This window comes from Sphaeramia orbicularis, chromosome 12 (genome assembly GCF_902148855.1).
Source record: "Sphaeramia orbicularis chromosome 12, fSphaOr1.1, whole genome shotgun sequence".
NCBI classification, from domain to species: Eukaryota; Metazoa; Chordata; class Actinopteri; order Kurtiformes; family Apogonidae; genus Sphaeramia; species Sphaeramia orbicularis.
Genome location: NC_043968.1, coordinates 78674560 through 78698567, shown reverse-complemented (window position 1 = coordinate 78698567; position 24008 = coordinate 78674560). Strand labels below are relative to the sequence as shown.

General features: G+C 36.3%; 1 protein-coding gene across 1 annotated transcript in view; it reads left to right on the top strand.

Moving 5' to 3' along the window:
* The window catches only part of taok3b (TAO kinase 3b), a 29138-nt gene extending 6728 nt beyond the window's left edge, over positions 1-22410 (top strand). Inside the window, exons 2-8 of the mRNA XM_030149837.1 lie at positions 2116-2352; positions 3565-3693; positions 6473-6676; positions 9676-9915; positions 10275-10487; positions 12826-13008; positions 21306-22410. Of these exons, the coding sequence (XP_030005697.1) occupies positions 2167-2352; positions 3565-3693; positions 6473-6676; positions 9676-9915; positions 10275-10487; positions 12826-13008; positions 21306-21467 (1317 nt within the window). The 5' untranslated portion in view covers positions 2116-2166 and the 3' untranslated portion in view covers positions 21468-22410. The remainder of the gene's footprint in view (positions 1-2115; positions 2353-3564; positions 3694-6472; positions 6677-9675; positions 9916-10274; positions 10488-12825; positions 13009-21305) is intronic.
* Positions 22411-24008: the final 1598 nt, after the last annotated feature.

Sequence of the window (24008 nt, the reverse complement as noted above, 5' to 3'; positions counted from 1 at the left end):
ATATTTACATTTACAAATATTTGGAGTTGTAAGTATTTATAGGTTATTATGATCATATTTGGAACCTGAACTAACTTTTTTGTGAATATCTTCAGTGTAATTTTTGCATTTCATAAATTCATCCCATGGACCAGATTGGACCCTTTGGTGGTCCATATTTGGACCACCAACCTTTTTTAAGTGATTTATCACCATTTATTATAATATTATCCCCTGAGTTTTGCATTTTTTTCAGTCAAAATCATCTCTTTTCTTATATTTAATTCTCTGATCATGTAGTTCAGGGGTGTCAAACATGTGGCCAAGAAGATAAAAGATATAAAGAAACTAAAACGAAACTAAAACTAAGCATTTCAGCTAAAATTTACTTAGGGGGTCAAATGAGTGGCCATTTTTGTAAAAAAAAAAGTTGTCAGAAATGCATAGAACTGTGTTGAAATAATGCTAATCCATTTGTGCACAGACTACTGATATTATTTGACAGTGGAAGCTATATTTTCAGAAATATTGGATTTTGAATAGCACGTGTATGTGAAAACTTTTGCTGGTGGACAGACGTGACATTACCCATGATGCTCTGGTCAGTACCAGTACTTTATTAGTAATAAACTTATATACTTACTATTGCTAATTCTCCTCTTATTCATAAATGTTAGTATTGTGGATCTAAAACAATAACAGCTGACACAAAAACACAAAATGTGTCAGTGGACGGATGTGACGTGGTTGCTACAGATCCCATCATACTGATGCTCTGCAGCCATGTCACCGTTTACACAAATGATCCCTGTGCAAAAACTAGGATCAGAATTATTTATTGTATAATTTATCATCATACTAAAGAGGAAATAACAATATAGAATTGTTATTTCTTTATAAAAATGCTTATTATTAGAAAACTGTTGATTTAAAAAGTGACATGTGACATTCTTAATGTATGTATTGGCGTAACATAAGCAGGATGGATCAGCACCATACTCCATATTGCAACTTGTACGAATAAAACATGTGATATGTAGGATAGAATCTTGTAAGAAAAACTGGGGAATCTAAAAGAATAAAATATTTGTTTTTCAGGTAAATTCAGTTCAAATATAACTTGGCCATTTGTGACATGAAAATATAGCATTAATTGTGATGAAATTGGACATTTTTGAGCTGAAAACATAGTTCATATGAGCATCAACATGTTGAACAGAACTGAAATCCTGTAAATTTGCATAACTTGCATTTACCAACAAAGTGTTCCTTTGGGGATTCACTTAGATTGATTTCTCATGCACAAAGACAGAAATAAGACCTCTAAGCAAATTTTATTGGTTTTTAAAACTCTTAATAATAACCTATTTATTTATCTGATTTGCTTTTAACATATGAGCCGTCTTGGACCCTCAGGTCCTCAGGTAGTCATCTCTTAACTGTTCCCAGAGTCCACACGAAAACTCATGGTGAGGCCTCATTCAGCTTTTATGGCCCCAAACTATGGAACAGTCTACCTGAGGATCTGAGGTCCGCTGCGAGTGTTCATATTTTTAAAAGTAAACTCAAAACTTATCTTTTTAGTCTAGCTTTTAAATTAAACTTTTACTGTAAACTTTACTTTACTTTGTTGCTTTTATTTTTAGTTGCAACTGCAGGACAGTGGGGGGGTTTGTTCTGAAGCATTTTGTGCTACATGTACCATGTATGAAAAGTGCTCTGCAAATAAAGTTTGATTGATTGAAGCAAATGCTAGCTGATTAAGAAAGTAATGAAAACTAATAAAAACTAGCAAACCTGCTATAAAAACTAATTAAAATTAACTGAATTAGAGAAAAAAAAAAGTCAAAACTAAATAAAACTAAACTATAATGAAAAATCCCAAACTATTATAACTTTGATCTGAACTTATTCTTGGAGCTTCCAACAGAAGAACATGATAACACATCCCTGATCTAAAGTCTGTCTGTACGGATAAATACTGCCATGTCCTACTGTTTGACCTGTCTGTGAAGGTGTCCCTGTCCACTCATTGTCCACTCATTGTCCACTCACTGTCCACCTGTGTCAGTCTCAGTCCTGGACAGTGGTTCTTCTCTGTTTTTGCGTTGACCTCCTCCTTTCTTGGTTTCTCAGGTCATCAGGTAGATCCAGGAGCATGAGCAGGACTTTGAGCTGCGGGAGCAGATGTCTGGGTACAAGCGCATGCGGCGGCAGCACCAGAAGCAGCTGATCGCTCTGGAGAACAGGCTGAAGGCCGAGATGGACGAGCACAGGCTCCGGCTGCAGAAGGAACTAGAGACACAGGCCAACAACACTTACATAGAGCTGGAACGACTGGCCAAACGGCACGCCGCTCAGACCGACAAAGAGGTACAGCAGGCAGGAGGCGTCATGTGACCTGGAAAGAACGGACACAAGGCCTGGGTTTTAGTTTAATTCAAATGTGCAATAAGTTGTTTTGACCTTCCAGCACTTTTATTATTATTATTATTATTATTATTATTATTATTATTATTATTATTATTATTATTATTATTATTATTATTACTTTTTTTTATCTGTACTCTATTTTACAAGTGTGTATTTGTGTTTGTCTGTGCAATAACTGTTTTTATATGTTTTAGCTGTGTTTATGTTTTAACTGTTTATGTTTTAACTGTATTTATGTTTTAACTGTGTTTATGTTTCAGCTGTGTTTATGTTTTAGCTGTGTTTATGTTTTAACTGTGTTTATGTTTTAACTGTATTTATGTTTTAACTGTGTTTATGTTTTAGCCATTTTTATGCTTTAGCCGCGTTTATGTTTTAGCTGTGTTTATGTTTTCGCTGTTTTTATTTTTTAGCTGTGTTTATGTTTTAACTGTTAATATTTTAACTCTGTTTATGTTTTAGCTGTTTTTATTTTTTAGCTGTTTTATTTTGTTGTGATTATGTTTTAACTGTGTTTATATTTTAGCTGTGTTTATGTTTTAGCTGTTTTTATTTTTTCTGTTTATGTTTTCGCTGTTTTTATGTTTTAGCTGTGTTTATGTTTTAGCTGTGTTTATGTTTTAGCTGTTTATATTTTTGTTTGTGATTATGTTTTAACTGTGTTTATGTTTTAACTGTGTTTATGTTTTAGCTGTTTTTATTTTTGTTTGTGATTATGTTTTAACTGTGTTTATGTTTTGACTGTGTTTATGTTTTAACTGTGTTTATGTTTTAGCTGTTTTTATTTTTGTTTGTGTTTATGTTTTAACTGTGTTTATGTTTTAGCTGTGTTTACGTTTTAACCGTGTTTATGTTTTTACTGTGTTTATGTTTTAGCTGTTTTTATGTTTTAACCATGTTTATGTTTTAACTGTGTTCATTTTTTAACCGTGTTTATGTTTTAACTGTGTTTACGTTTTTATTGTATTTATGTTTTAACTGTTTATGTTTTATCTGTGTTTATGTTTTGTTCCTGTTTTTGTCTTTTTTCTTTGGATTCTCAGACTCAGGGAAACACACAAGAATTCCAGTGAACCTATACTGTGCTGTATCTGCGCCAAAGGTAAACAAAGTCTATTCTGTTGTTAATGTTGTGATGTTTTCTGCTCACAGATGAAATCAGCTGCATCTGAAGAGAGGAGGATCCAGCAGCAGATCGTTGCTCAGCAGAAGAAGGAGCTGACTGGTTTTTTAGAGAACCAGAAGAAGGAGTACAGGATCTGCAAAGAGAAGATCAAAGAGGTCCAGTACAGTTTACAGGGTTAACGTTTGATTAGAACGGAGGAGATTATGCACAGGTGTGAGGACCCTGTCCACATGTGCACAAGACACATATGTGTGCAGATTAGCCTATAAGGGCAAGGTCAAAGGTCACAGATGGACCGCCCACTACTGTTGAACCAGAGCAGTTTAACACAAATATTCCACAGAATTATAAAGATCTAAACGCCATCTGAAACAAAGTCAAAGGGAAATATTCAGTTTAAAACCTCTTTAGCCTGTGGGCCAAAAAAATTATATTAATATTCATCTACACTGAACAAAAATATAAACGCACCACTTTTGTTTTTGCTCCCATTTTTCATGAGCTGAACTCAAAGATCTAAAACTTTTTCTGTGTACACACAAGGTTTATTTCTCTCAAATATTGTTCACAAATCTGTCTAAATTTGTGTTAGTGAACACTTCTTCTTTGCTGAGATAATCCATCCACCTCACAGGTGTGGCATATCAAGATACTGATTAGACAGCATGATTTTTGCACAGGTGTGCCTTAGGCTGGCCACAATAAAAGGCCACTCCAAAATGTGCAGTTTTATCACACAGCACAATACCACAGATGTCACAAGTTTTGACTGTGCGTGGAAAATGGTGGTCACACCAAATACTGACTGGTTTTCTGACCCCCCGGACCACCCAATACAGTAAAACTGCACATTTTAGAGTGGCCTTTTATTGTGGCCATCCTAAATCACACCTGTGCAATAATCCTGCTGTCTAATCAGCATCTTGATATGCCACACCTGTGAGGTGGATGGATTATCTCAGCAAAGGACAAAGGAGAAGTGCTCACTAACACAGATTTAGACAAATTTATGAACAATATTTGAGAGAAATAGGCCTTTTGTGTACATAGAAAAAGTTTTAGATCTTTGAGTTCAGCTCATGAAAAATGGGAGCAAAAACAAAAGTGGTGCGTTTATATTTTTGTTCAGTGTACTAAAAAAATATAATAAATCAGGACAATGGATGTTTTTTTCAACTTTTGCTCAAAGTTTAGACCCTAATGTTAATACAAGTACATCAAAAGTGTATTTTAGTGCAAACTTTACTGTTCAAACATGATTTTTAATCTTTGTGGGGTGAAATATACGCTATTAAAAATCTCCGACACGAACAATTAATTTATGCATATCATCGTCAATCCAGCAAAAAAAAAAAAAACAGGCGAGGATAAAAAATTCTAATTTCTCTTTTTTAGTTTGTTACAGTTTACTCAGGCATAGTAATAGATACAATATTTTAGACAATGGGAATAGATTCTGTGAGGTCTCTAAATGTCCATAGACACCAAGAACATCCATATGAACCTTATTATTGTGAAGTAATTCTTCATTTACTTTTGGTATGTCTTTTTAGGTGTTTTTCCCCTGAAAATAGGGTCAGGGTTAAACAGGTTAAAACTGTTTTAAATGAAAAATATCTCAAACTACTGCATCACAGATGGACAAAAAAATGAACGTTTATTTTTTACAAGAATTCCAAAGTTCTCCAAAGTGCCATTTTCCTCCTCAAATGTATTCAGTGTTTACCTTAAACCAGGGGTCTCAAACTCATTTCAGTTCAGGGGCCACATACAGCCTAATATGATCTGAAGTGGGCCGGACCAGTAAAATGATATAAATAATAGGATAAGAACTGATGTCAACTCCAAAGTTTTCTCTATGTTTTTGAGTGAAAAAAGTTAAATTCCTTTATGAAAATGTTTACACCTACAAACCGTACTTAAACATAACATCAACAAATATGAACAACCTGAAAATTCTTAAGAAAAAAAGTGCAATGTTAACAATATTACGCCTAAGTTGATCATTTATACATGTGCATCACAACTTAAAGATTTAGTAACAGGCAGAATATTGTTAAAATTCCACATATTTCTCTTAAGACATTTGAGATTGTTCATATTTGTTCAGGATATTCATATTTTTTGTCTGTAAATGTAACATTTTTTCTAATTGTACTTTTTCTATACTAAAACAAAGAGGAAAATTTACAGTTTTCATTATTTATAGGTTGTTATGATAATATTTTACCAGTCTGATCCACGTAAAATTATTTTAACATCCTTGATTAGAAATATCTTCAGTGTAATTTTTGTATTTCACAAATTCATCCTACAGGCCAGATTGGACCCTTTGGCGGGCCGGATTTGGTCCCCGGGCCGCATGTTTGGCACCTGTGCCTTAAACCCTCTATTTTACAACCCAATAATTGGTTATAGAGGAAAAAAATTTTTAGATCAAACTTAATTAGATAGAGTTTAGACAAATGTCAGCGTCACAGATGGACAACAAAAGGAAATATCAAATTAAACATTTTATTTCAATTCTCAATATCATATACATTTTTTTTTTACAATAATTACAATATTTACAATATACAATTAATATTAACATTATATTCACATGTATTTTGCATAGATATATGCATTTATTAATTTGAAACACTGACAGATGTTCGCAGACATTATTTCTAGGACGTTTGTCGCATTTCAGTGACGTAAAGGTCGGATAAATGCGACCTGGACGTTCAGACTGAAGTCACATTGGAAAATACCAGATCTGTATCAGATTTAGGACCACATATGAAAGTGGTCTGGGTCAGATTGAGGACTGTATATGAAAGCGGTCCGGTTCAGATTTAGGACCACATACGAAAGTGGTCCAGGTCCTCCACCCTCCACTGACCCTGTCCACTCTGACCTCACTGTATTCCTCATGTGTGGGTGTATTCTTAGGAGATGAACGAGGACCCTTGTACACCCAAGGAGGAGAAGCAGGAGCGTCTGTCCAGGCACAAAGAAACAATGCAGCGCTCCCAGGCCGAGGAGGAGGCCCACCTGTTGGCCCAACAGAGGCTGGTGTACGACCGCAGCTGTAGAGCCCTGAAGAGACGGACACTGGTCAAGAGGCACGAACTGGAACAGGAGCAGCTGAGAGAGGTGAACCCATAAAGACCCAAACATCCTCCTTTAACCCTTAAGGACCCAAACGTCCACCTTTAACCCTTAAAGGCCCAAATGTCCACCTTTAACCCATAAAGACCCAAACGTCCACCTTTAACCCTTAAAGGCCCAAACGTCCACCTTTAACCCTTAAAGGCCCAAATGTCCACCTTTAACCCATAAAGACCCAAACGTCCACCTTTAACCCTTAAAGGCCCAAATGTCCACCTTTAACCCATAAAGACCCAAATGTCCACCTTTAACCCATAAAGACCCAAACGTCCACCTTTAACCCATAAAGACCCAAACGTCCACCTTTAACCCTTAAAGGCCCAAATGTCCACCTTTAACCCATAAAGACCCAAACGTCCACCTTTAACCCATAAAGACCCAAACGTCCACCTTTAACCCATAAAGACCCAAACGTCCACCTTTAACCCATAAAGACCCAAACGTCCACCTTTAACCCATAAAGACCCAAACGTCCACCTTTAACCCATAAAGACCCAAACATCCACCTTTAACCTAAACCATCTACTGATCTAAACTGTTTAATTCCTGTTGATCCACTAATCCTTTCAATACATGTCAATAATTCATGTAAAATACAGTTATTTGAAATATTCCTGGAACAGAAGTGCTGTTTAAAAGGGTCTATATACTAGGCAGACACAGTGGTTAGTACTGTCACCTCATAGCAAGAAGGTCCCGGGTTCGATTCCCTGGTGTTTCGTCTCTATTTTTTTTTTTTTTTTTTAGGTAAACATATGAATATATACTGCAGTATTTTCACAGTATGCTATTAGTAGTTTTCACTTAAGTAAAAAATCTGAATACTTCTTACACCACTGCATGGTACATTTCTTGATATATTTATTTATTTATTTATTTCCCAAACTTTATTTACGTAATGCCGTATACAAAATAGATCAACAGCAGTCAACAGTAATAAACAGAACATGAAATGCATAACACTGGAGGTAAGTTGTTTGTCTGTATGTGTTGCCTGTGATGAACTGGTGACTCACAGGGTGAACCCCACCTTCACCCATAGGTAACTGGGATAGGCTCCACCCCCCGCAACCCTCTTATGTACTAAGCAGTTCAGAAGAAGAATGAATTACAGTCTACAATTAACAAGTCAGTCAGTATGATATAGTTTAATATAACATGAAAGGCACAAAAGGCAGAAATAAAATAATTCAATATTTAAAGTTAAAGAATTTCAAATATACACCCTTATAGACCAGATGAAGGTGGATGAGGTGATGAAAAACTTAAGTCCTCACAGTGATCTGTCGTTACAAGCATCAGCCACCAAACCCCTATTTTTTACCCCTTCTCTGAAAAGACCTATGATCAAACAAACTCCTCTAAAATTATCCGAGGGTACATTGGGGGGGGGGGCTGAAAAGTTCATAGCCTGACTAACAAGGAGTTCTTCCACAGCAATGAAACTTGGCATACATTAAATTCAACCTTTCCTGATACTAACTGCATGGTTTCCTTCCAGATAAACCCACACTGGATAAATAATTTAGGACTTTGAAAAGTAGTACTACAGACATTTCATAAAAATGCTTGCTTCTCACCCCTCCCTCGTTCTCCCTACCCCTCTTGAATTCCCAGTTTTGCACAGTTGATAAAGCTGGAGCATCATCCCCTATAGCGACCATGTCAGCATGAATGTCCTTGGGGGCTAAGCCTTTTTTCTGCAGACATTTGATAAGACCACAGTGCCACGGATGGTTCACTAAGTGTCTCTGGTACTACTTTTCAAAGTCCTAAATTATTTATCCAGTGTGGATTTATCTGGAAGGAAACCATGCAGTTAGTATCAGGAGAGGTTGAATTTAATGTGTGCCAAGTTTCATTGCTGGGGAAGAAATCTTTCTTAGTCAGGCTATGAACTTTTCAGCCCCCCCCTTGTATTTGAAAACCTGAAAACGGAGCAAACAGGAGTTTTAGATGTTTCCGGTCAGAACACTTAAAGCACTGTTTTTCAACCTTGGGGTTGGGACCCCATGTGGGGTCACCTGGAATTCATATGGGGTCGCCTGCAATTTCGAGTAATTCATAAAAAAAAAAAAGTAAATAAATTACTACTAAAAATATTTTTTAATGATTCAATATATATTTCTTTATAATTAAAACACCACACATTTTTCCTGATAAGAATCAAGTTCAAATAAAATGCAGGATATAACATCTGAGAGGGCATATCTTGATTGACCCGATCATGTAACCGCATGTGTTAGTACGGTTTAACTTGCCCAGACACAGTGGAAACTGGACCGAACAGAGAATGGAAAGATTTCTTCACCTGTCTGGCCCCGCTAAGACATCTAAGAGAAAAAAGTCTCTGTTTTGAATGTCTGGGGTCGCCAGAAATTTGTGATGTTAAAATGGGGTCACGAGCCAAAAAAGATTGGGAGTTGCCCCTTTAACCCCCCCAACACCCACTTTTCTATCTCAGCATTTAACTTCCACACCTCACCCCCACTCATCACTAACATAAATATACACACACACACCACACTTACAACAATGCAATACATCTGATCGACATTGGCATCTATAAGAGCGACCACTTAATTTGTCTGTCCATTTATCTTGTCTCATGTCTGTCCTGTCTCACTGTCCCGTCTCATGTCTGTCCTGTCCTACTGTCTTGTCTTATGTTTGTTCTGTCCCACTGTTGTGTGTCAGTCTGCCACTTTGTTAAGTCTCGTCTCTGTGCACTTTTGTTTATATGAACCCCTCCCTCTACGTACATGTGTACTAGCAAGGAATGTAGGTCAACAGGAGTATAAACTTGAAATTGCTACTGGTCACTTGTTAAGCATAAGCTGCAATTAATAATAAAGTTGCCCCCAAAGAGGGGGGGGTCAAAAAAAAAAAAAAAAGATTGGGAACCACTGACTTAAAGTATCCTGAAAGGTAAATAAAGACAGACTGCTTCATGTAGCTGTAAATTCCTTTTTTTTTCACCCAAGGAACTGAACAAGAAGAGAACCCAGAAGGAGATGGAACATGCCCTGATGATCCGGCAGGACGAGTCCACCCAGGACATGGAGCGCCGGCAGCTGCAGATGCTTCAGAAGCTTCGGATTGAACTGATGAGGCTGCAGCACCAGACGGAGCTGGAGAACCAGGAGGAGTACAACGGGCGGCGGCAGAGGGAGCTCCACAGGAAACACTCTGTGGAGCAGCGGCAGCAGCCCAGGAACCTCAAGGTACCTGCAATGTTCAGAAGGACATTTATCTACAGCCACTGGGGCTTTAAACTCCAGCACATGTCAGACTAGGGGTTTGTTACATTTGGACTGGACTGGGAATTCGGATGGATGGATGGATGGACGGATGGATAAGATGTATGTATGTATGTATGTATGGATGGATGGACAGATCTAGATGTCCTTCAATAACGGTCCTCCACTAAATAATGATATTGTCAATTATTTTTTCTTTCACCCACTTTTTCTGTGAAACTAAAACTAAATGAGAAATCAGTTTCATTTTCTGTATTAACTTTAATTTCTGTTTTAACTTTATTTTCCACACTAACTTTAATTTCTGTATCAACCCCCTGTAGACATTGGAGATGCAGATAAAGAAACAGTTCCAGGACACTTGTAAGGTGCAGAACAAACAGTATAAAGCTCTGAAGAACCACCAGCTGGAGGTGTCTCCTAAAGGGGACCACAAAACCATCCTGAAGAGCCTGAAAGAGGAGCAGACCCGTAAGCTGGCTGTCCTGGCTGAGCAGTACGAGCAGAGCATCAATGAGATGATGGCTTCACAAGCGGTACGAACATCCACAGTTCTTTCAGGAACTGCAGTAGAACTGGCCCTTTGTCGTCATCTGTGGGCTTCAGTTTGGATTTAGTGTTTTCTATGGTCACTGGGGCTGCAGCTGTCGATTCTGTTTGATGTTGAATATTCTACCGAATATTTTAGCAAGTAATCGGATTTCATCATCAAAGCCGTCATGGAGACTCATTATTATAGACGACAACAAATACACAGTCTACGTTGTAACCAGCGTGTTAGCAATCACATTAAATGGGCTAATGTTGGGCTACTGTTGAGTGGGAGACAGACCTTTACCTTGAGCTGCTTCAGATGTGGACTTAGACACACTGCTGGTGGACGGTGGGTTTGATCACATGGAGACAGATCATTAGTGCTGATGACAGCGCAGAGGGGGCGGAGACTCAACTAACCTGATCTATTTTGCTAAACAGCCCGGTCTCATATGTAGACCCCCCCCCCATTTCAGAGAAAAATCTTCTTTTACACACAATTGTAAATAAGAAGGCGGGGTAACGAGAGGCTTAGGCCCCGTTAGCCAATCACAATGCAGAATGTGAGACAAAAGACCAATGATCTTTCCTTCTCATCATGACCACCCAGAGCCGCAGAATACTGTTATCCAAGAGGTCTGGGCCCCGCCCATCAATCTGTTTTACCTGAATACACCCCAACAGGAAAATGGAGACTTCCCCAAATCAACACTTTGGTCAGAGTTTTCAGAAACCTTCGTTTATGGTCATTTACACGACATCATTGTCGTGTAAATGAAAGGTACAAATGCAGAGAAAAATCTGTTTTTCCAGATAACCTACGTGTAAACCAATGAGGGCTGAGCGTCTTTCAGAGAGGGGAAGCTCATTGTCAGCTTACATCAAAAAAATTGTCAAGTTATTTCAACATAAATTCGGCCCTCCGTTCCTTGTGATTTGTGTATTTGTGTATTCACAGTGCAAGAAATGAACAAGTAATTTCGTAGTAGTTTCTCTCTCAATTTCACAGCAGAATGTGTGACGGTATTAAACTGAACTGTGTCAGTGAAGGAGTAGATCTCAAAATAGCTGTCAATCAAATGGGATTCAGCCTTTCGACTGATCCTCCAATCAGCACGTGGAAGCCTGGCGTCCAGCCCAGCTGAGCTCCGCCCACAGCTCCATTCACCCCCAGAGATGCTGAGCATCCGGGGGCGGGACAACATTGTGGCATTTATCCAATTACCATCCAGTTCCGAGGCAATGAAAAAAACAGTTCCACTCAGTCCCATTGAAGTGCATGGACGCTGAGCGTCTACGGACAAATGCACTGAGCAGAGATCGAATGAGAAAACAGAGACACAAGAATGGAGGAGAAGTGAACAACATCGAGTCCGTTAATTTGTGATAAAGCTGATTCTGAATGAATTCATCTTTGAGATGAACGTGTTCTAACACATTCGTAGTCAATGAAATGTCAACACAATCGTACATACTTAACCATTTAATTTTCGTAATTTTAGGGGAAGCTGAGCTTCACTTGCAGTCTTTGAGAAATCACCTCTGGTGTAAACGGCCCCTAAATGTCAAGGCTAAGCTAACATTACGTCAATGCTAATGAAGGTGTTAGCTTACTAACGTTAGTTAACCAGACAGAAAATGTAAACGTTAACTGTGTTGTTCTATCAGGAGGTTCTCCCTTTGGCTTTGACTGTGGTGGGCTAATAAAAGGACTGACTGAGGTTCTGGACTCTGGACTGACCTGGAACCTTATTCTGGGACTATTTTAAATCCAGAAGTCCTTCAGATCTTTGTCCTCCAGGTCACTGGACCATGGAGCTGAAACTGCACCTGCACTCAACTCCAGCACTGTTTACACACATTACATGAAATTCTCTGTTTTTGTTTCAGTTTGAAGTGATCCCAAACTTCGCACATCTTTGTCCTTTTACTGACGGTCTCCTCGTTCACTTCCATCGAACCAGCTTTTTGACTGAGTCACTGTTTACATTCTGTGTAGAACATGATCCCCAGTGGAACACTAGTGACTGCTTAAACAAAATTAATGATTAAATGAATATTCGAGGCAAAAACATTTTTATACTCGAATTACTCGAATTACTGGAGTAGTGGTTGCAGCTCTACTGCTCATGTTTCTGTGCTTCTCAAATACACTCGCTCTGAAACCACAGCACATGAACACAGTCTGCTGTCCGATCATACTGAAGGTGTTGAACATTTTTCAGGTTTGATGATTTCCTTTTTGGGTTTAACTCTCTGTCGGACTACAGAGGCCCTTCTCAGGCTCACTGTTAATTTTGTCATTTGTTTGCTAATTGTTAAATCTGTTTGTGTCTCTAGATGCGCTTAGAAGCCGAGCAGGAAACCGAGTGCCAAGCTCTAAAGCAGCAGCTGAAACAAGAGATGGAGCTCCTGGACGCCTACCAGAGAAAAACCCAGTCACAGATGGAGACCCAATATGAGCGAGAGCAGCAGAAACTTGAGCAGAAGGTCTCTATACGCAGAGCCCACCTTGAACAGAAGGTGGGTTTTTAGTTCAAAGCAGAACCAGAGCATGAGAAAGAAATGACACCGTATTGTGTAAAAGTAACCTCAGAATAGGAGCCAAAAGAGTTGAGTTGTGATTCTGATTCTAAAAACTACTACAACGTATTCAACATTTTAAAAAAAAGTTTTGTCTTCCAGATTAAGGTTTCAGTATTCAGTTTAAATATCATTTTTGGAAGAAACACTGCATATTTGTATCCAAACTGGCATATTGGATTGATATGTCTTACCAATCAGTTGCAAATATTTGTGGAAGTAGATGTTTAGGTGTCATTCCTTTTTCCACCTGGTTCTGTCCTGTCAGAGTTTCAGAGTTTTTAAGACATGGATTTTCACTGTAATAGTGGCAAAAAAAAAACAGAAACTCAAACTGTGCTCCTTAACTACTATTTACTGACAGTACTGTTTATAAATGTCATCTTTTTATGCAGAGCAAAGAACAAACACCTCTGGGATAGAAATGACTATAAATGAACATAACCTCTGTACGGTCCACCATGTTGGTTTGTTTACATCTAACTCCCATAATTCCTTGCGCTCAGACAGTTTGGTGTGACTTGCTGGGAACGCTACAAAGTTGTGAGTTGTGGTTTAAAGTTGTGATTTACACTTTCAAAAACCAGCCTTGAACGCAGCATTAGAGAGGCGTAGAAGTGTTGAGGCGGATGTTGAAAGTATGTTAAGTTTCTGTCTCGTTTTCGCACTAGCACAAGTGAAGTTATGTTTTGACAAGATGCTGTATTTTATGAAAGGGTTCACAACATTGACCTTCACATTTGGTAGTGGCTCCTCTGGAGTGGACTCTAAAAGAGGAACTTTTTAATCCGTTTAATTCTGATAACTCATCAACAGCTGTTTGTGTGGCTTTTCCATAGAAAAAGGGACATTTGAGTAAAATAATGGTAAAATTTTGGATGAAGAGAGACACTAGACCAGTGTTTTTCAACCTTGGGGTCACCTAGAATTCAAATGGGGTCGCCTGAAATTTCTAGTAATTAAACCTTACCTTAAAAAAACCTTACTAATAAAAAATAGATGAATTGAGAGAGACAATGACACTACATAAAAGACATGACAAACTGTGAGTGTGAAACTGCAGCACTGTGGTTCTGTTTATCTGTCAAATGTTCATCGTGGTCAGTTTCAGATGCTGCAGCTCTTTCATAATTCATAGTTTAAGTTCTTGTTTGTTCAGTATTAATTATCAGCCTTGTAAATCCAAGCTGGACTGACTGTACATATCCTGACCAAGGAAAATCAAATTCTCCCTTTGTGCAGCAATCTACACCTGGCTTTTCTGCCTCCGTCCAGAATAATATACATTATATAGACTAAATGTCCTCTAAAATTAACATTTATTTGCAACATAGTATAGCAAACTATTATATGAGCCAAAACAAATAAATTTTAGCAAAAAATATCTACATTTTGAATGTCTGGGGTCGCCAGAAATTTGTGATGTTAAAATGGGGTCATGAGCCAAAAAAGGTGGGGAACCACTGAATTAATACCAAATACGAATCCAAATATACAAATAACATAAAAGATAGAACAGCTTCTCTTGGCTTATACACTGTTTTTCCTCTGTTTCCCTCAAATAAACAAAGAACAAACAGCATGACTATGAACAAGAAGAGCACTCGGAGAGCGTGGACCTCCGCCAAAACAGACCCCCCCCCCCCCCCCCCCCCCCCATCACCACCAAAATGTAATCATTTCTTCCTTGTGCCAGTATCAACATTGCCTGAAAATTTCATGAAAATCCATCCATAACTTTTTGAGTTATCTTGCTAACAAACAAACAAACAAACAAAAACGCACACAAAGCAAAGTGATCACAATACGTCCTGGCGGAGGTAATGAACATAACCCCTGTACGGTCCACCATGTTTGTTTTGTTTACATCTAACTCCCATAATTCCTTGCGCTCAGACAGTGTGGTGTGACTTGCCAGGAAGGCTACAAAGTTATGAGTTGTGGTTTAAAGTTGTGACTTACACTTTCACAAACCAGCATTAGAGAGGCGTAGAAGTGTTGAGGCGGACGTTGAAAGTATGTCAAGTATCAGTTTCGTTTTCGCGCTAGCACAAGTGAAGTTATGTTTCGACAAGATGCTGTATTTTATGACAGGGTTCACAACGTTGACCTTCACATTTAGTAGTGGCACCTCTGGAAAGACGTACTGAGAATGGAGTCTAAAAGAGGAACTTTTTAATCCGTTTAATTCTGATAACTCATCAAAAGCTGTTTGTGTGGTTTTTCCATAGAATAAGGGATATTTGAGTAAAATAATGGTTTCATTTTGGATGAGGAGAGACACTAGACAGATTTCTTAACCGTACAACAAAAGGTCATGAGTAAGGTCATAGTAGGGTGACCAGGTGCTTATGAGCCATATGTGGGACAAGGAGTGTGTTTGTGTGGGACAATGTGGGACACGTAACCGTAATGCTGGAACAAAGTCTAGATTTTTCAACAATGTGCATCTTATTGTCAAGCTTATAAATATGAATAACAACAATTTGATTTGGTTGCAAACAGTATGCATATTTTTGCACTGGGCATTTTTTTTTTTTTGCTTTTTCTGCACAGGTTTCAACAACTTAAAAAAAAAAATCTACTTGTATAAACTCAAAACAGAAACCTCAAGCTTCAGATATTATAATTTAATACTTAGAAAATCACCTTTTTTTTGTACTATTCTCAATCCTCAAAGGTAAATTAATCTATGTGCAATAAAACAAAAAGGAGTAACTGACAACATTATAACTGCTGTTTCCACTTCCAGACAACCTAAAATTACTTGGACCAAAAACCATCTCATAAAAATACGGTAATTTTCCATAATTAAAATACAGTTTTTTGCCCTAACTTTACATGAGATTTGGCTTTTTTTTTTTTTTTTTTGACTTTTTAATGTTTAATAAAGAACATTTACATGTATTAAAACAATCAAATTATCTATAAATATTTACATAAATAATTTTCAATGAGACTCAATTGTACAGTCCACTGATAAAAACTGTATTTGGACAGTTTATCAGTGCTTATACATGTTATACACTCACAAAAATACATTTATTCATCATTTTTGTTGTGAAACCTCCTGTAATTACACAAGATATTTGTCAATTAACAAACAAGTCTTGTTAAACTGACAGAACAAATACTTCTTTTACAGTTAACTGTCAGTAATTTTATCTGGTTTTAATTTTTTTTTTTTTTTTACAGTATTAAACTTTAAATTAACAGTTTAATCTCATGAATAGAAAAGAAATATTTGTGAAATTATGATACATTTGCAAATGTATTTTAACTGTATTTTTCTGTGGAAAAAGAAAAAAAATTCTTTTAAAAAATGGAAATTTTATGTTTATTCACAAAAGGTCATGAGTAAGGTCATAGTAGGGTGACCAGGTGCCTGCGAGTCACATGTGGGACAAGGAGTGTGTTTGCGTGGGACAATGTGGGACACGTAACCGTAATGCTGGAACAAAGTCTAGATTTTTCAACAATGTGCATCTTATTGTCATGCTTATAAATATGAATAACAACAATTTGATTTGGTTGCAAACAGTATGCATATTTTTGCACTGGGCATTTTTTTTTTTTTTGCTTTTTCTGCACAGGTTTCAACAACTTTAAACAAAAAATCTATTTGTAAAAACTCAAAACAGAAACCTCAAGTTTCAAATATTATAATTAAATACTTAGAAAATCACCTTTTTTTTGTACTATTCTCAATCCTCAAAGATAAATTAATCTATGTGCAATAAAACAAAAAGGAGTAACTGACAACATTATAACTGCTGTTTCCACTTCCAGACAACCTAAAATTACTTGGACCAAAAACCATCTCATAAAAATACGGTAATTTTCCATAATTAAAATACAGTTTTTTGCCCTAACTTTACATGAGATTTGGCTTTTTTTTTTTTTTTGACTTTTTAATGTTTAATAAAGAATATTTACATGTATTAAAACAATCAAATTACCTATAAATATATACATAAATAATTTTCAGTGAGACTCAGTTGTACAATCCACTGATAATAACTGTATTTGGACAGTTTATCAGTGCTTATACATGTTATACATTCACAAAAATACATTTATTCATCAATTTTGTTGTGAAACCTCCTGTAATTACACAAGATATTTGTCAACTAACAAACAAGTCTTGTTAAACTGACAGAACAAATACTTCTTTTACAGTTAACTGTCAGTAATTTTATCTGGTTTTAATATATATATATATATATATATATATATATATTTTTTTTTTTTTTTTTTTTTTTTTTTTACAGTATTAAACTTTAAATTAACAGTTTAATCTCATGAATAGAAAAGAAATATTTGTGAAATTACGATACATTTGCAAATGTATTTTAACTGTATTTTTCTGTGGAAAACAAAAAATTCTTTGAAAAAATTGAAATTTTACGGTTATTCACAGTTACAGTTTTTTCATGTTGTTTTACATTTGATGTGTAAAATCACAGTCTATTTTTGTCATTTCATTGATATTCACTTGTATCTTAACCCTTTCATGCATGAATTATGAGAACCTGAGTCGAGATTTTTTTTCCTGAGTGTGTTAATTCCTCTTTAGGCATGAAAAAAACAACGCAATTGAATATTTTTTTAATTTATTTATTTTTTATGAACCTGTTTTTCATGGAGTTCCAAACATGTTCACTCAGCTGGACACCATGCATGTGATTTATAAAGCAAAGAAACATGGATTTAAAACCCATCATCAGAAAGTGATAAACTGTGTGAAAACTATTCATTCATTCATTAATTTTTTGTTTATTTCGAGCATTTACAGAATACATGCAAATTCAAAATTCCAAAATCATTCATCTACACTCAAAAAAGAGTGGGAAGAAGAAAAACTATGAAACAAAAACATTTTTCGTGCTGCTAATCTGACGTTTTCTCACATTTTAACATACCCTAATACTAGTTATTACTAACTTCATGGAGATAATACGCAAAAAAAAAATTAAGAAAAATGTTAATTAGAGTCTAATAACAATTAGCAATTGATTTAAAGCATGTTAGTGCAGATCAGGTTTATCTAGAACAGCAACATTACAGTAACAGTATGAATGTCAGTGTATGAGATGATGCATAAGTGTCCACTGTGTTGGCTGATATGGAAATAAAACAACAAAACCCATGAATATAGAAGAGAACAGCTGGAGAAGAACTGTCCACTGGAGTGACCACACTCTCAAAAATAGAGGTACAAGATCAGAACATTTATGTACCTATAAGTACATTTTTTAAGAATGTTCTCTCAAAAGTACAATATTGGTCTTTAGGAGGCCAAAATTGCACCTTTAGACTATGAAAAAGGGTCCAAAGTTATGTAAAGTACAAATGTGTACTATAAGGTACCCTGCAGCATTACAAAATGTGTGTAGACCATGAGAATAGGCTGTAGGCTGGGAGAACTGAACAGTAGGTCAAATTATAGTTAAACATTAGGCTTAGCGCATTATTTATTATATATCATACTGTAATTACTCTATTTTATATTTAATAATAATTTGTGGTGACACGACACGGTGGTGCAGTGGTTAGCACTCGTGTCTCACAGCAAGAAGGTCCTGGGTTCAATTCCAACACCAGTCGACGGGGGGTTGGACCTTTCTGTGTGGAGTTTGCATGTTCTCCCCATGTCTGCGTGGGTTCTCTCCAGGTACTCCGGCTTCCTCCCACCATCCAAAGACACGCACTGATAGGTTAATTTAAATTGTCCATAGGTGTGAATGTGAGAGTGATTGTTTGTCTCTATATGTTCAGCCCTGAGATGAACTGGCGAAATGTCCAGGGTGTACCCCGCCTTCGCCCGTAAGTAGCTGGGATAGGCTCCAAGCGACCCCCGTGACCCTAGTGAGGATAAAGTGGGTTCAGAGAATGAATGAATGAATGAATAAGGATTTGTGTTTTAATTTAACCCTTTCATGCATGAATTATGAGAACCTTAATCAAAATTTTTTCATTAGTGTTTTTATTCTTCTTCAGGCATGAAAAAAATAATGCAATTGAAAATTTTCTTCTGAAAAATAAATTCTAAAAAATGAAATAAAAGTAATTTAAAAATTAAAAAAAAAAAATACATAAAAAAAAAAACAATAATGAAAAAAAAAAAAAATATATATATGTTCTTATGGACCTATTTTTCATGAAGTTGCAAAAATGTCCACTCAGCAGGACACCACATGTTTAATTTTTGAGGCACAGAAACATGTATTTACTGATAAATTGTGTGAAAACTATGGGGATGGCTTTGTGATTCTAGGGGTTTATGCTCAGAAGAGATCTACAAAATGTTACCAGTTCATGTCAGAAAAGATATGTAGTGTCTTAAACCTTTAATAAAGATATGTGTGAAAAAAAAACAAACAACGAAAACAACAAAACCCATGAATATAGAAGAGAACAGCTGGAGAAGAACTGTCCACTGTAGTGACCACACTCTCAAAAATAGAGGTACAAGATCAGAACATTTATGTACCTATAAGTACATTTTTTAAGAATGTTCTCTCAAAAGTACAATATTGGTCTTTAGGAGGCCAGAATTGCACCTTTAGACTATGAAAAAGGGTCCAAAGTTATGTAAAGTACAAATGTGTACTATAAGGTACCCTGCAGCATTACAAAATGTGTGTAGACCATGAGAATAGGCTGTAGGCTGGGAGAACTGAACAGTAGGTCTAATTATAGTTTAAACATTAGGCGTAGCGCATTATTTATTATATATATCATACTGTAATTACTCTATTTTATATTTAATAATAATTTGTGGTGACACGACACGGTGGTGCAGTGGTTAGCACTCGTGTCTCACAGCAAGAAGGTCCTGGGTTCAATTCCAACACCAGTCGACGGGGGGTTGGACCTTTCTGTGTGGAGTTTGCATGTTCTCCCCATGTCTGCGTGGGTTCTCTCCAGGTACTCCGGCTTCCTCCCACCATCCAAAGACACGCACTGATAGGTTAATTTAAATTGTCCATAGGTGTGAATGTGAGAGTGATTGTTTGTCTCTATATGTTCAGCCCTGAGATGAACTGGCGAAATGTCCAGGGTGTACCCCGCCTTCGCCCGTAAGTAGCTGGGATAGGCTCCAAGCGACCCCCGTGACCCTAGTGAGGATAAAGTGGGTTTAGAAAATGAATGAATGAATAAATAAGGATTTGTGTTTTAATTTAACCCTTTCATGCATGAATTATGAGAACCTTAATCAAAATTTTTTCATTAGTGTTTTTATTCTTCTTCAGGCATGAAAAAAATAATGCAATTGAAAATTTTCTTCTGAAAAATAAATTCTAAAAAATGAAATAAAAGTAATTTAAAAATTAAAAAAAAAAATACATAAAAAAAAACAATAATGAAAAAAAAAATATATATATATATGTTCTTATGGACCTATTTTTCATGAAGTTGCAAAAATGTCCACTCAGCAGGACACCACATGTTTAATTTTTGAGGCACAGAAACATGTATTTACTGATAAATTGTGTGAAAACTATGGGGATGGCTTTGTGATTCTAGGGGTTTATGCTCAGAAGAGATCTACAAAATGTTACCAGTTCATGTCAGAAAAGATATGTAGTGTCTTAAACCTTTAATAAAGATATGTGTGAAAAAACAAAACAAAACAACGAAAACAACAAAATCCATGAATATAGAAGAGAAAAGCTGTAGAATAGCTGTCCACTGTAGTGACCAGTATGCATGAAAGGGTTAATAGCCCAATTAGCTCAATGATAATAGCCTAATAATTTATTTATCTTATTAGAACCTCTGATTATTGCCATAATCTCTGTTTTATCAAGTTTTCGTTCACACCTCCATGTCTTGATGTCGTAGCTTGCCTATGCTGTTTTTTTTTTTTCTCAATTAGGCCACCGGTTCCAACTTTAAACATCATGGCATTATCAACTATATGATAGTTTTCTTTCTATGTAAAGTACTTAAGGTACAAAAATGGACTATTTCGAAAGGGTACAGAAATGTCTCTCAAAAAAGCACACCCCCAGCGACAAGCATTCGTACCCTTTTAAGTACAAGCTGGTACCTCTATTTTTGAGAGTGCAGTATGCATGAAAGGGTTAAATATTAAGGAAAAATCTGTAAAATAAACAGTGAAATTTCTGTTAAATTACAGATTTTTTTTTACAGCGTATAGAGTGCACCTGATTTCAGATGTTGATGACGTTCCTAAGCTGTTTGTTCTGCTTTCTGACCTTCGAACACAGATTGAAGAGGAACTCGCTGCACTTCAAAAGGAACGTACTGAGAGGATAAAGCACCTGCTGGAGCGACAGGACAGAGAAATAAACACTTTTGACACAGAAAGTCGAAGCCTGGGCTTTGGAAGCCTGGGATCTCTGGACTTCCCCAAAGAAGACAACAGATGAAAGTGGATTTATTTGTCTCTGGAGGACAACAGACCTGTGGATGCTCCACATCCACTAAGACCTGCAGAACCTTGGAGTCCAAACACAGACAAAGCCGGATGAACGTTCTCTCTTTTGCTTTTCTTCTATTAGATATTGGACCATTGAGTCACGGTGTTATGTGCAATGAGGACTTCTTTTTTTGTGAAACTTGAATGGGGGAGGAGGAGTGAGACAAGAGATTCTACAAACATGTCAATAAATCCAACCTAGTCAGTGTCAACTCCAAACTCTTACAGTCTGTGTTACAAAAACAACTCTTTCCTCCACGCCATTTCCTCCTCTTTTGGTATGAATTGAATAAATCAGGAAAAATTTTAGTAAAATGGGCACTTTGATATGTTTAAGTAGAACCCCATCCTGTTCATATGATGCTTCATGTGTGTGTTTCCTGGAGGGACATTGTGGAATGTGAGCTGCGGATCCCCCGTGGTGTTAAGCTGCTTTATCTGTTTTATTTTTTACATTTATTCGACTCTTGTTTTCTTTTCTTTTGTGCTTAAAATGTGAATATTACTGTATAGGGTCACTGGATAACAGTCAGAGTTTAATTTTGTATTTTTTTGTTTTTGTTTTTTTTTCCCTCATTTTTCTAGGCGACAGTTCTTAACTTCTCTTTATTTGATACGTCAGATCAATTGGTGTTAGCGCGGTCGATCTCATCACAACTCAAGATCCCACTCGATAAAACTGCTTATTATTGCATGCACTTTAAGGACAAATTCAGGTTGTGAAGTGAAGCATGAATCTGTCAGAGATTTTAGCTGTTTGTAAATAAAAGTGGTCATAGCATTTTTTTTTTTTTTTTTTTTTTTTTTTTTTAAATCTATGAGTACTGGACATAAGCAACATATTTATGGAGCCAAATCTGGGCCAAACAGTCTGTTAATTTGGGATATTGGAAGAAAAAAAAAAAAGAAAGAAAAAGTTTTTCAATTGAACAACCAACATTTTAAACTGACATTTCAAGTTGTGATCTGAAACTCTTTAAAGTACAATGTTTTGAAATAACAAGTGTGGGAAACCTTAAAATATGTAGATTTTTTAATGTTTTTCAGGGCATGGTCATAGTTTTAGTATTCTCAAATTTTATTTTATTTTATTTTTTCTGATTTAAGCCTTACTTTTTTAGTTTTATAGTTTTAGAACCGAAAAAGCCAATATATCATATGTACAAATAATTAATAGTATTGCAGATATTCTTCAAATTGAATTAAAATTATTTTTAACAGAAAAAAAAAAAAAATTTCAAAGCAAGTGTCCGTTTTAAATTTCCGTTGGATCAGACCTTTTTTTCCGACTTTAACTGAACCTCTGGCCCCGCTTTGTCGCCATACATTATATTTGATATGATAATTTCACAAATGCCTTTATTTAAGTTGTGCCTGAAGCAGATTTGTGTTCTGTGTTTGTTATTATATCTATATTTTATTTACTGAGGCTGGCACCATTTTTTTTTTTTTTTTTTTTTTTTTGGGATTTGTTTTTATCTAAACATGTGAATCATTTAATGTTCACTAATCAAAGTTCTTGTAAAGGAAAATGGTGAGAATTGTGCTGTATAACTTTTGATATGAATATTTGTACATGAGAATATAGCTAGAACATACAGAGACACTGGTCTATTACTGATAACAGAGCTTAACAACAAAGATATTGCTTGTTTTTTTTTTGTTTTTTTTAAAGTAGAGATATGGTCATATGATCGCTCAATATATTGCAAAGTCGAATCGCTAGACTCTCAGATTGTGTAAATACTGGCCGATGGAACCGCTCACTTCCTACAGTATCGACTCGGTGATCACTTTTTGATCGGTGGTTCAACAACAACAAAAAAAAAAAAGAAAGAAAAAAGAAAAACACATCTTGTGGGTCTGGATCGCATATTTGAGTAATTAATGTCTAATGATCAGATAGAGCTATTTTTTGCCATGTTCATTATGGTCATTGAACAGGTTGCACAATGTTTCCATTTGTAATGAATGGAAGGAGAACTGTTTGGTGCTTAATTTCTAATACCACCTTTTAGCCTTGTAGTATTTTGTCGTGGAGAGACGATTGATTTTTACAAAATTTCAACCTGGAGCATTTTGAAAACCCCCACCCACCCCACCCCACCCCCCGCCGGGTCAAAATTCGACTCGTATTTGGAGTGCCCCATGCAGTGAAACAAAAGAAGAACATGTATGAACAAAATAAATACTATTTTATCACGGGTCAGTTTTTAGAACCCTGTTTAATGTGATGCCATGTTATGTTTTTCTCGGAGCCACAACCTGTATTTAGTCCAGTTCAGGTGGAAAATGTCACACACACACACCCCCCCCTGCAATCGATGAAAGTATTTTATTATTGAACGGAGGAACAGAAATGTATAAATAAATAGAATGTTTTGACGGCAATAGAACTCAAATATACTTGTTTTTTCATGTAGGACAGGGGTGTCAAACTCATGTTAGTTAAGGGGCCACATACAGCCCAATATGACCTGCAGTGGGCTGG